General features: G+C 32.2%; 1 protein-coding gene across 1 annotated transcript in view; it reads left to right on the forward strand.

Moving 5' to 3' along the window:
• The window catches only part of pkaap (A-kinase anchoring protein pkaap), a 61,073-nt gene that overhangs the window by 22,768 nt on the left and 21,174 nt on the right, over positions 1-17,131 (forward strand). Inside the window, exons 3-4 of the mRNA XM_075365073.1 lie at positions 5,139-5,262; positions 15,608-15,741. Of these exons, the coding sequence (XP_075221188.1) occupies positions 5,139-5,262; positions 15,608-15,741 (258 nt within the window). The remainder of the gene's footprint in view (positions 1-5,138; positions 5,263-15,607; positions 15,742-17,131) is intronic.

Below are 17,131 nucleotides of genomic sequence, written 5' to 3' on the forward strand. Positions count from 1 at the left end.
TTGTGAGTGCAGTTGTGTTTGTGTAAAGTGCCTTGTTCAGTCCAGGAGAGGATGAACTTAGAGGCCTATATTTTTTCTGGATCGTTTGAATTATCATGTCAAATATTCATAGAAAAATTTCCAGGATGTCTGTATATCAGTGAAGATTAGCATACACAATTTAGTTAAAAAATGTTATACTACAGGTTTGGTTTCAAATGTATAATGAAATAAGCAACCTTCCGTTAGGACTCCGCAGGCCATTGCCGATATTGAAAGCAGAACTAGTGCCAGTCCAAAAAAATTACTATGCAAGTTATCCCAACAATGTGGCATTAAATACACATCTTGTAAAAATTATTCATGAATTAAAATTGAAACCATACCGTGTTACAACTGTGCAACAACTGAAGGAGACAGACAAACCGAAATGACTTGATTATTGCAACTGGATTCTTGAAAACATTGTTGGTGGACAGATAGACCCAATGTCGTATTTCAAGTCAGACAAGGCATGGTTTCATTTATTCGGTCATGTTAATTCGCAAAACACCAAGTATTATATGGCAAGGAATCCTCATTAGTTATTCGAGCATCCACTTCACGATGAGAAAATTGGTGTTTGGTGTGCCATTTCCGGTAATCATATAGTGGGACCAATATTTTTTGACCAGACTGTCAATACACAAGTTTACTTCACAATTTTTGAAGAATTCTATGCACAATTAACTGATAATGAAAAAGAATACAGTTTCTTCCAACAAAACGGAGCAACATGTTACGCATGAAATGTTTCACTGAATCACGTTCATGCAGCTTTCACAGATGAACGAGCTGTTGGTGGAGGACAGTGGCCTCCACGTTCCCCAGAGTTGTCTTCTTGCGATTTTTCCTTTGGGCCTACTTAAAGGAGAGAGTTTATGCATCTAATTCCCACAATATTGATGAACTGAAGGTGATTCAACGAGAAATCAATGCAACTGACAATAATGTTTTTTGCGTCAGACGACTTTCAATATGATCAGTCGAGCACAAAAGTGCATTGATGCCCAGGGTGGTCATTTTGAACATCTTTTATAACAATAAGGTAAATGAATCCAACATTTAAATTACATTTTATATTTTTCTTTAATATATCTGTATCATTCATAAAATTTCATTCTAACATAACCTACCAATTCTGCATTGGTTACGTTATGGGTTCAGTTTTATGTTGCTCACTCTGTATACTGGTTTGATCAGTTCTAGAATAGTCTTTAGAGTACTGTGCTTCAATATAGATTTATGGTGACTGTTTTTCTGATTGTGTTGAAGCTGTTCAAAGATATCCGATTCATTTATGGATCATAGAGGTTGTTTCTTGAGATTGTTATCTAGTCAAGTATGGTTTCTGGAATTTAGTTTTTCTAAGTAATTGATGCTTCTTTCAGGACACTTTATTTGCTAATAAAATACTTAAAAAGGTTATTTTCAGTCAGATGTTTCAAACGTCTGCGAATTGTGTATTTTAGGGTAAGGAGGATCTGATTATTTCAATGGATGCAGCAGTCTTGCTTTATGATGTTTATGGCTGGGGGTTTGGGAAAAATGTAATTTTTTCTTTTTGATAAATAATAAATCTTCAGTAGTGACTGTGTTTAATTTAAGGTCATATTATTTTATTTGTATTATAACTTCAACTCTTGTAATTATGTTAATGTTTCATTTGTATTAATGCCATTGACTGGGTATTCTTATTCTGTTTACTTATTTCAGTTTCATTACATCTCATGAAGATTTATTTGAACATTTAGTTACTCTTAAACTGTTAGGCCAGTAGTTTTCTAGTGGATGTTTCTGGATTCAGACCATCAAATAAAAAAATATACTGTGTATTGCTTATCATTTAAGAAAAAAGTGTACATGATATATGTGATGAATAAATTACAGCAGAACTTTTTTTTATGGTATTGACAATTATATTAATTCAGTTTAGCATTATTTTTCAGCAGTCCTGTCAAACTGTTACCTATTAACACTCAGCAAATTCTCTTGGTCACCACGTTTTCTCATTGCTTGGATGTGCATAATTGATACTACTTGGATATTTTACTTTAATTTCACCTAAATGCTTTTTAAATTATAAGTTTTGGTGTAATTTGTAGAAATATTTCAAAGAAATTTGTAACTGAAGATTTACATTTTTAATTAAAAATTGTTTAGTCATTTTAATTGCAGGTTGTTTGGAGCTTGACATTTCTATCCTTCAAAACGTGGATCTTAGTATAATAGCTGATTGAGTGTGAAACATTTGACCATATCTCAAATGATCATACCAAGATGAAGACTAATTAATGAAAACAAAGTAGGAATATTTTTCTTATAAATTAATGTCTTCCAAAACTAAGGTTTAAAAATAATATGGATTTGGTGGGAAGCCTTCCAAACAAATGGTTACAATTATTTTTGCAAATGTGATGGGAACTAAAAAGAGAAAACTTTTAGTTATTGAGAGGAATCAGAATAGTAAATGTTTTAAGAACATTCCAGGAACATAAACTTCCTGGAAACTATATGTTGAACAGAACTGTAATGTGTGAATGTCATCTAGTATTTTTGAAGATGAGCTCAGAAAGTGATGGCAGTTACTTAATCCATTCAAAGTTAAATAAACTAACAATAGTCTAGTTTTTTGCCAGAAAACTATAATCATCCTAAAGCATAGTGATCAAAGTGTTGCTAGAAATCTAAAGTGTCTCTACTGGAAGCGATAAAAATTGATTTCTGTTTGGATACCTTGAATTCTGTGACAGTTTATTTATTAGATGATAGAATTTCTAAACAGTGCTTGTAACAATGTAATAAAGCATTAAATTATAAATTGCTCTAGAAAAGCACAACTCATAAATACTAATTTACCCAACAGTGATGGAGGAAGATAACTTGCCACTCTCAGAATCGATACAGCAGTTTAGTGTCAAAAATTTGGAAGCGAGCTTGATTTTCTGTCAGGGAAATACTGGGGAAAAATATTTCCGTTGTTTAATGCTTTATACATTATTTAGGAAGTAAAAATACAGAAGCAGAAAATAATGATAAAGAATAGACTGCATATGAGGTTGATGTCAGCATCATTTTTCTGACATTACAATTGGTAATGAGAGCTACTAAAATTCTTTCATGATTTTTCCACTAAAATATCCCTATAGATGTATTGAATTAGTGCAGTATCTGTACAGTACATACACAGAATCTATTTTTTCGAAAGGTAAGTTCAAAAGAAATTGCAGATTACTCTTGAGAATAAAATTAATTATCATTAATACTTTTTAGAAATATCCCCATTTGCGTATAAACACAATGTGTAATCTGTGAAATAAATTTCATGACTAACATTCTTCATATGTATTTTTAGATTTTGATTTGTCCCTCTATAAAAGATAATAAAATAGCTGTGGGTACCTCTTTTATGTTGGTTAGATCTAACAACAGAATTTTTTGTCCCTTATCTGAGAACTGAGTACAGTAGTATCAGTCATTGCTGGTTTCGTACCATCTTCAGCTAACTGATTTTTATTGAGTAGTCTGTAGTTAGGTGTTTTTTAAAAATTAATAAGTGTTTTTCTTATAGAAATAAATTTCTTCTAGATATAAATTCTTTTAACATTATTGATGTTTTAAAGATATTCCTGAAAGTCAAAAAGTAGTGGTAAATATTCTTTTTCTGAATGCTTAATTTTACATCATCTTGACAATTTTTTTATTTTGTAGTTTGCAGGGTTCTTTATTTACTTTTCTTTGTATGTTTCCTGGAAACTTTTAAGAGATTTTACGACCCATTTCTTTTTTAGAAAAATTATGTATTTATTTTTTAGTTTACTTATGGTGTAGCATTTTTTTGCTTGTGGGTTTTGAGCAATAATCATCTTTGCGGTTGTTTCCCCATAAAAATCTCCTCCAAAAAATAAAAAAAATAAAGAAGATTTTGTTAAAACATAAAACATTTTTCAAATCTGTTTTTTATAAAGATCTGTGATCATTAATCACTCTCCATATTTTAATGTGATGTGAATATATTAAAAGTGCTTTTATTTATACATCATTCTAACTTTTTTTTATTTCAACTTATTGTCTTGAAATTTTTTCTGAAGATGAAACATTATCAGACTAGCAATAAATATTCTTTTTCATTGTGGTATTGGGGGATAAATAAGAACATTTAAAGAAATAATTTTTGTTCAAAGAGCACAAAGTATTTCATATTTTTAAATATATTTCATTTATAAAGGATTTTTGTGTAAGGCCGAATTAGTAAGAAGTTGGTGTAAAAAATCAGTTTAGAAAGTCTGTTTATTATTATTTTTTAGAAAAAAATAAGTGTGTTTGTAAGGCTAAATAATATTTAAACTTTATCTTGCTTGGTTGAATTTTAAACCTATATATAAATTTCAGGAAAGTTCAACATCATTATCAGCTGGGTTTTTTGTCCTTGTGTATTTTTTTCTTAAGGGTATTTTGTAACTAAAGAAATATCTAAAACCTATTTTTCTCCTATAAAGGGTGAGACCTGTAGAGAAATTTTTTTTATACAATGTATTTTTTCTAGTTTTGTCTTACTAATCAATTAATTCTGCTTCATAAAAAAAGTATACAATTTTCAAGTACTTCTATTTCTACGGTATATATATATTTATACTATAAATTTACTTGAATCCAGTTTATAATATTGTATAAATTAACTATATTGTGGTATAACTGCCATGTTACATTTAATGTATTTCATATATATTACTCTAATTGTAAATAAATGTTTTGTGGATGGATGTTAATAACCAGAATTAATTTCATTAGTTCTTATATTCAGCAGTTTTTTTTTTGTTATTCAGCACATTTTTGTATATAGAGTATGGGGAAAAAATTATTTATATTTTAAATACGACCTTAACTTTCATAACCTCAACTCTCTTCTTTTTTTCATGTGATAATTAATTTAGTTGAAATAAATTAATAAATTTTTATTTAGTAATTCGTTAGAAGTTTGTTGCTATAAAACTATTGATTAAATTTTGATTGATTTACTGAAAATATTTTTTTATTTGATAGCTGAAAATACTGTAAATAATAATTTAAAATGTAAGTTTTTTTGGTGTTTTTTTTTTTTTTTTTTTTTTTTTTTACAGTCTATGGAATGATTTTGTGAGAAGTGAATGGCATTGTAAATATCAAGTTAAGGTGCTGACAAATGGAACTGTAACATTGGCTGATATTTTATATCACAACTCTGCACTCTCCTCATTTATAGAAGTATGTATTTGTATATTTTATTTGTTGTTTAAATCATCAGCTCATAAAAAAAGTAATAATCTTAGTTTTTTTTAATATTTTGTTACTAGCCGTGGCCCGCGACTTCGTTCGCGTGGGATTTATTCACTCGTTACAAATAGTACTTCATTGTGAAAATTGATTCGCAAAAATTAACGACTATTTGATACATAGCTGAAACCCGCGACTTCGTCCGCGTCGGAATCACTTAATTTATTGAATATAAATGTCCGTGCGAAGCCCGGCCCGGCTTCGCACGGTTGGTGTACCCATTTAAAAAAGTAAGATATTTGTTGCAGTCGTTCAGGGTTTTGGGCCACTTGTTCAGCCGTTTCTGCGGTAAAATACACCCTTGGCCGTTTTCTAAGTGGACGGCTAACTGCAAGACTGTAGGATGTCGCTCGTGAATGGGAAATTCTAAAATTCGCCAAACAGCTTCGGATGTACTTATGTACCGACCATTTACATAGTTTTCCACTTCATCGTTTGGGTTTTTGACGCTAAAAGTAGCTTGGTCAGATCCTTTATTGATATATTTACAAATATATTTGATGGCTTGAACCGAGTGGCAGTACTCGATATTTATGTGCGCGTTAAACATCCTACTCAATAACGGAGAATAAGGGACAATCCACCTATTATCTATATTGAAAGTACTTCCTCTGATATTTAGCGTAGCGCTCTGGCCTCCATTTTCGGCATCGCGACGATGATAAACTGGATATCCGTCCTCTCCGGTTTGGGTATAGTTGACGAAACGTCGAGGGTATTTTTTTGTGCAGATACCGTTTTTCATACATGCTGCTGTTAAGTTATGCTCTCCGCATGGACCGTCCACCATATTTTTAGTCACGATATCGTACAATATCGAGTCGTTTTGTTGGTTGGGCAGTTCCGCAACTATGACATTATCAATTTCGTCTGGCTAAATGTTTCTTTCTAGCCAAAACAGCAAATGACAGTGAGGTAAACCCCGCTTCTGCCACTCCACACTTGCCATGTAACATTTCACTTTGCCGAATATTTCATCTTTTGTGAATAATTTTATGAATTTTTTCATCTTTAAATGAAATACTCTTGAAATTATTTTTATTGCCCTAGCCTGTATACTATTTCTAGAAAGTTGAGATCTTAATCTTGTGGGCATTTTGAAACTATAAAAAAACTAAATACTACATCAACTAATACTAAATTATTTGCTTACATGCTGAACAGGAATTAGCCTGTATATGAAGTGGTGATTAAAAAATTATAAAAAATTCAAAATATTTTCAAGGAAAAATATTCGATATCGCACACAACCGCTGCGTAGGAAGCCGACCGACCGCGCGAATGAGCCGCGCGGCACTTTATTTTGTGACATTGACTCCCCTCCCGCACCGCAATGACGCTTAGGTCACATGCTGCTGCCTAGCTAGCCGAGCGGTGTGTGGACGTGGCGAGGGGTCAGGGGCAGGCGGGGGTGGGGACACGAGCGTCAAGAGAGACACGACGACGACGACGGACAGTTGCTAGTTACTGAATTACAATGATAGAAAAATTAAAATATGTTGCTTAAATAACGCGGTAAAAAGTAGCCATGTTCATCAGGGATAATGTCGGCTTCTAATGGAAAAAGAATTTTTCAAATCGGTCCAGTAGTTTCGGAGCCTATTTAATACAAACAAACAAATCTTTCCCCTTTATAATATTAGTGTAGATCTACCATAAATCATGGTGTAAGCCAAGATTTCATTACCAAGCAGATGCACAGTTTATTAAAAAAAAATTTAATAAAAAATTAACGGATTTATTTGTTAAAAAAAATAAAATGTAACATTTTGTAATGTTTAATGAAAGTAACATATTGTTTATCTTATTAAAATGAGTAATATTAATGGGACTATGTGTAATTATCTTAAGCTCTCAATGAGTTTCATATATACATTTTTCTATGTGGTTTCCAATTCATGATCAATTTTTTTTTGTCTGATCACACTTTGGAGTATTTAATTTGTAAAGGTATTAATACCTTGGATGTCTGAAGTGTTGTTGTCATTGGTGATAGTTCAGTGAAGGGGATATTATATGACAGGACATCATAGGTAGCAAGAAGCCAGTTTCTGGTCCAGCAATCCATCTCTGCTCTGTATGTTAACTGAGCTTCTAAACTAGAATGAATAATATTTTTTAATGTTTTTATGTTTTATAATCTTATAAGTTTTTATGATTTTATTTACGACAGTTGCAATAAATTAGAAAACAGAAAATGTTGAAAACCATTTACAAAGAATTATAATTAAAATTCAGTTTGTTGTAGATGGAATTGAAAACCACCCTTTGTCAAAGTTTGTACAGTTATATTAGTTGTCATAATTGTTACATCTCATTTGTATATTTAAGAAAGTTTTTATTATTTTTTTAAGTGGTGTTGACTGCTATGTCATTGGTCACTAAAAAAATCAAATGGCATCTATCTAATATTCTTAACTAGTTAATCCATGGGAATTAATTTGTTGAACTTGTTTTTTGCCATTGTCATTTTATGTTTTCTTACACCATTTAATTTGCAGAATGCTACTTCCTGAGATGTTACAGACAGATATTGTAAAACTATCAGGCTGTAAGGGCAAACTTCAAAAATTGCCTTTTTAGTTATCCTGTTCCTAAAAGGGATTATTTGTAATTACATACTTAAGAAAACTTCATTTATTAAAAAGATTAAACAGCATAAACTGAAAAAAAAACTATTTGTTCAATTTTCTGAAGTTTATTCAATTTTTATTAATCTCAAAGTTCTTGACTGCCATATCATAAATATAGCAGAGTAACACTCAGGAACAATGACATATTGTTATTTATAACATATAGTTGAGATTCATGATTGTTACAGATAGAAAAAAGGACACGTGATCCCAAAAGATTCCAAGTATTTGTATTATGTCATAAAGAAGCTGAATATTATTATTATAAGCTTTTATTATTTTGGATTGACATATCAATTATTATTACCACCAATCATTTGGATATGGCAGTCTAAAGAATTCCTAACTGCTTACTCCTTTTCATACTTTGATTAGATCTCCGTGTTTCAGTATTATTATTTTACCTCTACGGTCTTTCTGTAAATGATAAAAAAATGAAAATGATTTGAATATTTCTTATTTAAATAAAGCACTGTTTTTATATATTTAAAAACATATGAAAGAAGTGTTTTAACATTTTAGTTAAATGCATGGAACTGATCAATATATCTTGCATCTCTAATTTTTCAAGTACCAGTTGGTTAAATTTTATTATATTTTTATACTTTACATATTTAAAATTTTGTTTTATGTAGATTAAAGCAAGTTTTATTTATAATTTTGAAACAAGCGCAACAAGATGTGTGAAGGGATAAACGGATAAAAGTTTTCTTTTTTCCATCAGAGGGGGAACTTTTTACGAGTACCATGTGGTCTTGAACCTGACAGTAATGTGGGACTCCCCTTGTGGACCTACCCATTAAAATCCCTCCCCCTCCACAACATGGGATGTCAGGTCCACCTTACAGTATCATCACAGCATCCCATATGTCTTGTGTTCGCCACATACCCATTACTGGTCACGTCTCTCAAATCCATCAGGTCCTACAGTTATTTTTTTATAATACCTAATCTTTTTTTTTACTTTGATCTTGGGGCCAGACCTGTTTAGCCCCAAAGGAGACTCAAGAACTCCAGAGGGAATTATTCATCTCTGGACTTCTTCTGTCAGCGTTGTTATGATGATCTGCAGTATCCTCCTCTCTGCAGTAATCATATTCTGTGGAAAATCTCAGCATCCATAAGCACAAATTTGCCTTGAAATAGTTGTGTCCAATAAGAAACTTAGTCAACTCATACCCCAGTTCTCTATGTTTTTGGCGGTATAGCCATCTCTAAAGGTCAGGATTCAGTCTGCAGGGGCCCATATTTCTTTTGTCAACTAGTCCCATTTCTTCTGCCACCTATGGGCAGGCCGGCCGCTGTGCTGGTGGCATCGCCCAAGATAAAAGGTTGTTTTTTAAACACTCCAAGGTAACCATTCCCCACCATTAGGCACAACACAGACATCTCAGGGTGTTGTGGCAGCAGTCTGTGCCCTCCCTGACTTACCCCTTTAAGGGGCTTTCCCAATGGGGTTCCTCCAGCCTCATAGGAACGTGCCAACTTTCTCTTCTGGACAGCCGACACGCCCCTCCGCTGGAAAGCTACCCTCCCAGGCCCTACTCTACAAGCTCCAGATGTGCGTTGCACACGTCCTTTGCTGTCTACGACCCTCTCACACCTCGAGAGCCCTCTATACCATTATCGGGGAGCTCCAACCCCCACTGGGCGAGCCAAAAACACCCTAGACATAGAGGCTATCACCCTGGCCCTACATGTCGCCACGCTTCGACCCTAGACTTCCTGACTTTTTTGAAGTCATCATCATCTGTTTTTTTTTTTTTTATTATAAACAAATACGTCAGAACACAACAACCCCAGCACTATATGTGTAGAATTACATGTAGTAAATATATATTCACTATAGTATACAATATACAAAGCACATTACCGATACATTTAAGACATCTCACTACATGCCCTAACATTATATTATTACTACACAAAGTTTACCGTACAACAGAGATACAATCATTACATCAAAGAATATGCATTAATATTTTTAAAACTTTACAATATTTATTTGCTGTACAGTAAAAACATTTCATCAGAAAGAAAAAATACACGTTAATAATATTAAACATTACAATGCACAAATAAACAAATAACTCTAAAGTATAATATACACCAATATTTTTTTTTTCCTGTCCTCAGTCATTTGACTGGTTTGATGCAGCTCTCCAAGATTCCCTATCCAGTGCTAGTCGTTTCATTTCAGTATACCCTCTACATCTTACATCCCTAACAATTTGTTTTACATATTCCAAACGTGGCCTGCCTACACAATTTTTCCCTTCTACTTGTCCTTCCAATATTAAAGCGACTATTCCAGGATGCCTTAGTATGTGGCCTATAAGTCTGTCTCTTCTTTTAACTATATTTTTCCAAATGCTTCTTTCTTCATCTATTTGCCGCAATACCTCTTCATTTGTCACTTTAACCACCCATCTGATTTTTAACATTCTCTTATAGCAACACATTTCAAAAGCTTCTAATCTTTTCTTCTCAGATACTCCGATTGTCCAAGTTTCACTTCCATATAAAGCGACACTCCAAACATACACTTTAAAAAATCTTTTCCTGACATTTAAATTAATTTTTGATGTAAACAAATTATATTTCTTACTTAAGGCTCGTTTAGCTTGTGCTATTTGGCATTTTATATCGCTCCTGCTTCGTCCATCTTTAGTAATTCTACTTCCCAAATAACAAAATTCTTCTACCTCTATAATCTTTTCTCCTCCTATTTTCACATTCAGTGGTCCATCTTTGTTATTTCTACTACATTTCATTACTTTTGTTTTGTTCTTATTTATTTTCATGCGATAGTTCTTGCGTAGGACTTCATCTATGCCGTTCATTGTTTCTTCTAAATCCTTTTTACTTTCGGCTAGAATTACTATATCATCAGCAAATCGTAGCATCTTTATCTTTTCACCTTGTACTGTTACTCCGAATCTAAATTGTTCTTTAACATCATTAACTGCTAGTTCCATGTAAAGATTAAAAAGTAACGGAGATAGGGAACATCCTTGTCGGACTCCCTTTCTTATTACGGCTTCTTTCTTATGTTCTTCAACTGTTGCTGTTTGGTTCCTGTACATGCTAGCAATTTTGTTCTTCTATCTCTGTATTTGAACCCTAATTTTTTTTAAATGCTGAACATTTTATTCCAGTCTACGTTATCGAATGCCTTTTCTAGGTCTATAAACGCCAAGTATGTTGGTTTGTTTTTCTTTAATCTTCCTTCTACTATTAATCTGAGGCCTAAAATTGCTTCCCTTGTCCCTATACTTTTCCTGAAACCAAATTGGTCTTCTCCTAACACTTCCTCCACTCTCCTCTCAATTCTTCTGTATAGAATTCTAGTTAAGATTTTTGATGCATGACTAGTTAAACTAATTGTTCTGTATTCTTCACATTTATCTGCCCCTGCTTTCTTTGGTATTATTACTATAACACTTTTTTTGAAGTCTGACGGAAATTCCCCTTTTTCATAAATATTACACACCAGTTTGTATAATCTATCAATCGCTTCCTCACCTGCACTGCGCAGTAATTCTACAGGTATTCCGTCTATTCCAGGAGCCTTTCTGCCATTTAAATTTTTTAATGCTCTCTCAAATTCAGATCTCAGTATTGTTTTTCCCATTTCATCCTCCTCAACTTCCTCTTCTTCCTCTATAACACCATTTTCTAATTCATTTCCTCCGTATAACTCTTCAATATATTCCACCCATCTATCGACTTTACCTTTCGTATTACATATTGATTGGTGTACCATCTTTGTTAACACATTATTAGATTTTAATTTATGTACCCCAAAATTTTCCTTAACTTTCCTGTATGCTCCGTCTATTTTACCAATGTTCATTTCTCTTTCCACTTCTGAACACTTTTCTTTAATCCACTCTTCTTTCGCTAGTTTGCACTTCCTGTTTATAGCATTTCTTAAGTGCCGATAGGTCCTTTTACTTTCTTCATCACTAGCATTCTTATATTTTCTACGGTCATCCATCAGCAGCAATATATCGTCTGAAACCCAAGGTTTTCTACCAGTTCTCTTTATTCCGCCTAAGTTTGCTTCTGCTGATTTAAGAATTTCCGTTTTAACATTCTCCCATTCTTCTTCTACATTTTCTACCTTATCTTTTTTACTCAGACCTCTTGCGATGTCCTCCTCAAAAATCTTCTTTACCTCCTCTTCCTCAAGCTTCTCTAAATTCCACCGATTCATCTGACACCTTTTCTTCACGTTTTTAAACCCCAATCTACATTTCATTATCACCAAATTATGGTCGCTATCAATGTCTTCTCCAGGGTAAGTTTTGCAGTCAACGAGTTGATTTCTAAATCTTTGCTTAACCATGATATAATCTATCTGATACCTTGCAGTATCGCCTGGCTTTTTCGAAGTGTATATTCTTCTATTATGATTTTTAAATTGGATGTTGGCAATTACTAAATTATACTTCGTGCAAAACTCTATAAGTCGGTCCCCTCTTTCATTCCTTTTGCCCAGCCCGTATTCACCCACTATATTTCCTTCCTTGCCTTTTCCAATGCTTGTATTCCAATCTCCAACTATTATTAAATTTTCATCTCCTTTTACGTGTTTAATTGCTTCATCAATCTCTTCGTATACACACTCTACCTCATCATCATGGGCGCTTGTAGGCATATAGATGTTAACAATCGTTGTCGGTTTAGGTTTTGATTTTATCCTTATTACAATGATTCTATCACCAATATTATGAAACATTAAAATAAAAATTATTTATGGTAAATGACAAAACATAACCTCCAATAGGAGTAGGAAGTCAACTTCCCGTGTTGATGACCCACCCACACCCTATAGATAAGATAAAAGGTTATCGGAAATTATGTGTTATCAATATATGTGGAAACTACACATTTGAAAAAAGTGTTCTGAGCTCATGTATAAGTATTGGTTAAAGGTTACATTGTCCTTAATAGATAAGTAGTTCTCTGTTCCGTGAAGACTGTTCATATGTATGAAAGTTTGTGACCCTATTTCCAAATTATGAAAAGTTTAATCCTCAATCATAATGTAGTTTAAAAATTAGTGGTAATTATAGGAAAGAAAAGATTTTAACCAATTTTCTTTGAAAAATAATTTTATTCTGTTGAGAAACTGGTTTCTCAAATAAGTAACTGGTTTTCTATTTTTTCCCAGCTGTTCTAAGAGTATTAATTATTGTCAAATAACTCCATCAGGCATGTCTGCCCAGACTCCATACAGTTAAATTTGCTACTTAACTCACAATCATCTTAATTTTGTATAAATAAAAAAGGACTTTGAATATAAACTGCATTTTAAAAAATAGTTGTGATTATTATATGTGCTTGTCATATAGAAAATGTTTTTAATCCCCTTTATTGTTATGCATCCATCTTGTTTAGATGCATTTAGAATTGGTATGCTGATAAAAAAATCCAATTTGTGTTAAAAAAAAAAACTTTTGTAATAGCATGGCCAGTTGGTCCATAGAACATGTTCCAACCAATAGAACTGTCTAGTGACAACTTTAATAAATACAATACCATTTGACTTGTCACACTATCATTGTTGGGTTTGGAATAAGGACATTACTAACTTCTTGTCAGATGTTTAAGAACGAAAATAAAAGATGTTGAAGAACAATGTGTTTATGTTAAATTTTGCTTCACTCTGTAAAATCGTCTCAGAGGCATTTAAAATTCTTAGCAGCATTTGGGGAAGACTACATGAGAGATCGCAATGTAACAAATAGTTCAATTATTTTAAAGGAGGCAGAACATCGACTGATACAGATTCCAAATCGAGAAGACCTTGCATGTCACCAAACTATGATAACATTGATGCAGTTTGTGCTTTGGTTTGTGAAGATCACTGCTTGACCATCCAAAAGATTGCTAGGGAAGTCGGCACCAGCACATGATCATTCATACAATTTTTAATGAAAAACTTTATATGCATTACATTTCCATAAAATTTATGCTGCATTTGGTGACTAATGATCAGAAAGAAAATTGTGTTGAAGATCAGTCAAGATCTTCTTGACTGTGACAATGCCAATGAAAACCTTTTGAAAAAACGTATAACAGGAGGTAAACAGTTGTTGGTTTATAGCTACAGTATGGAAACCAAGACTCATTCATCACAATGGATGGGGAAAGAATACCCTGACCAATAAAAACCTGGATGAGTTTGTCAAATGTGAGGGATAAGCTGTTTTTTATTTCAGACTGGAAAGGCTAAATTCATTATGAAGTCATTTCATATAGTCAGACAGTAAACAAGGAACTCTACATAGAAGTTTTATGTTATTTGAGGGATGCTGTATTCAGAAAGAAGCCTGAGTTGTGGGGAAACCAGAGTTGGATATTGCACCATGTTAACATATCAGGTCACACATTCTTCTTGTCTACCTTATCAGATAAAAAATGTGAGAACTGTTATCCTTCATCCACCCTATTGTCCAGACTTGGCTCAGGAAACTTTTTCCCAAATTGAAGGTATCTCAAAGGAAGTTGTTTTAAGCCATTCACAACATTGAGGAAATACTATATTACCTTTGTATACCTGTTTACTATTCTTAAAAATGTGTTCAAGGAAATTTTCCAAATGGGAAAAGCATTGGGAGGAGTGTGTTGCCAGCAACGGGGACTGCTTTAAAGGGGACTTTGAAGAGGACTCACCTACATTAAATTGTGAATAAATTAGTTAAGTTTTAATTACTCAAGTTCGGTCTTTCTTTGAACTATATTGTTTTTATATTTTTCTCCTCTTTATCATGATGAAACTCTTCCTTGTTGAAAAATGTCCATTTAAACTAAACAAAAATTTTCAAATTGTGGATGTGAACTGGACATTTAATGTATCCATTTTGAATTTCTGTGATTCCTACAGTGTGGTTTTACACTGTATTGTTGTATATTATTATTGTGAGCATTTATTATATATCTGTATCTTTTTTTCTTTTTTCAGACCATTCTCTTGATGCAAATTGTTTCATAAAATATATGGCTGTTTCTATTTATGAGGGATAAAATAAGTTCAAAGAATTCCTTTTTATTCCCAGAAGATAGTTATTATTAATTTTCTAGTTTAAGGTTGTTTAGTGTTTGGTGAAATGTACATTTTATCATGATTTTCAGTGGATTCAAAGATTGCATTATATAATACTGAGTAATAATTTTAGTGAAGCATCAATTCAGTTTTTACTGTGGTCTATTAGACTTCACTACTTTACAGTCCTGGGCAAAATAGGAGACTACCCTGACCAGAACTGGTCTCTGTATTAATTGATCTCTTATATAACCCTTCATATTCCTTATTTCTGTATCCTTCATTCCTTTTCTTTGTGTGGTAATCATGAGAGTTATGTCAGTTGCTGCTGTAGCTTAAAGTGCTATTAAAGTCTATTTGTAGTGCCACCCTTGCAACTTTTTAGGTACCAGAGAGTTGCTTCTTTGAAATATATCTAAATGATGACTGTTAGTGATGGAACCTTCCATAACTCCTGCTATCTATCTAGACTTTACACAAAAATATACTAAGCTATTGGCTAGTTCCTATTTATTGAAACCAGTCCTTTATTCCTGCTAAAATCAAATTGTCAATTCTCTTTAAAGGTTTATCTATAATTTATTTGCAGTTTCTGGAACAAGAAGGATGTCAACAAATTATAGAATTTTGGTTGGCTGCGACAAATTTTGAATCACATTTTTCTCAAAATACTAATACTGACCCTCTTCAAGCCCAGAATGATGCTATTGTAATTTATGATAAGTAAGTATGTATTTTTTGTTATTCAGTTTTATTGTGATATTTTTCATTGCTTATGTATGTATGAAGTGTATTAGTAAACAAGATTACACTCAAAATAATTTATAAAATAAATGTTTTTATCACTACTTTTATTAAAAAATAAAAACCCTATTTTTTAACACATTTTTTGTATTTTTTTAAAAGAAACTTAAAAATAAAAATAAAGTAAAATACTATCTGCTTGTCAATTAATATTTATTATTTTTTCTTTTTCATTTAATCTATTTACATATTTTCTTTACTGGGTGTCCTAGACCACCCGTCTACCCCTTCTAAATTTGAAGGAAGTGATTTTTCTGGAAAATGCAAAAAGATTGAATCACCAAGTTGGGGGCGCTCTATAGTTGGCAATAAGTCTTTTTGGTCATATTGCCAAATTCCAGTTTCAACCGGAAGTGGGCTAAGTAGACTGGAAGTTCATTTTTTTAAGTGGGACATATATTTTCACCATGGATTTCGATTCTAGACACAAAGATACGTAAGTCTTGTCCAAAACATTTTCCCATAAAGTGCCATTTTTAACCTCTAAAAGACCTTTGAACAGGTCAGTTAGAGGTTAAAGATGACACTATATGGTAAAACTTTTTGGACAAGACTTACGTATGTATGTTTGTCCCTAGAATCCAAATTCACAGTGGAAATATATGTCCCCTTTAAAAAAAAATGAACTTATGGTCTAGTTAGCCTACTTCCGGTCAAAACCAGAAGTTGGCAATATGACCAAAAGGTAGAGCACTTCCGACTTGGTGATCAAATTTTTTTGCATTTTCCAGAAAAATCATTTCCTTCGATTTTAGAAGGGGTGGACAGGTGGTCTAGGACACCAATATGTAATAATTTTTCCTGTGTGTCTATTGATGATTGTTGAACAGTTGTTATAGTCATTTAGTTTTAGATTTTAAGAAAATTTTTGTAATGTGTTTTGAATAATCTTTTTTTCAAATTATTTTTATAACTGTTTACCATATAAATTCTATTTGTATGATTTATATATGTGTATCTGATGAAGTTTAATTTGCAATGTACTCTTATTAAATTTCTTTATTTTTATGTTTATTGCGATAAAAAATAAACAGCTTCATTTGTATTTGTATATGTATGTTTGTGTTTAAAATAAATTACTTATATTGAATTGCTGTTATCAGTTTTTATATAAGTAGTAAGTAAATATAGGTACGTTCATATTAAATCCTCATATATATGATTTAACTATTATACAGTTTATTTTTAATGTAGAAATTTTTGTTTTATCTTAGGCTTTTTAAACGAATATAATGAATATTTTAATAATTTTAAAGAGTATTTAGAAATACTATTGCTTTGATAAAAATGTAATCTCAAGAATTACATA

Source organism: Lycorma delicatula, chromosome 4, assembly GCF_047948215.1.
Source record: "Lycorma delicatula isolate Av1 chromosome 4, ASM4794821v1, whole genome shotgun sequence".
NCBI classification, from domain to species: domain Eukaryota; kingdom Metazoa; phylum Arthropoda; class Insecta; order Hemiptera; family Fulgoridae; genus Lycorma; species Lycorma delicatula.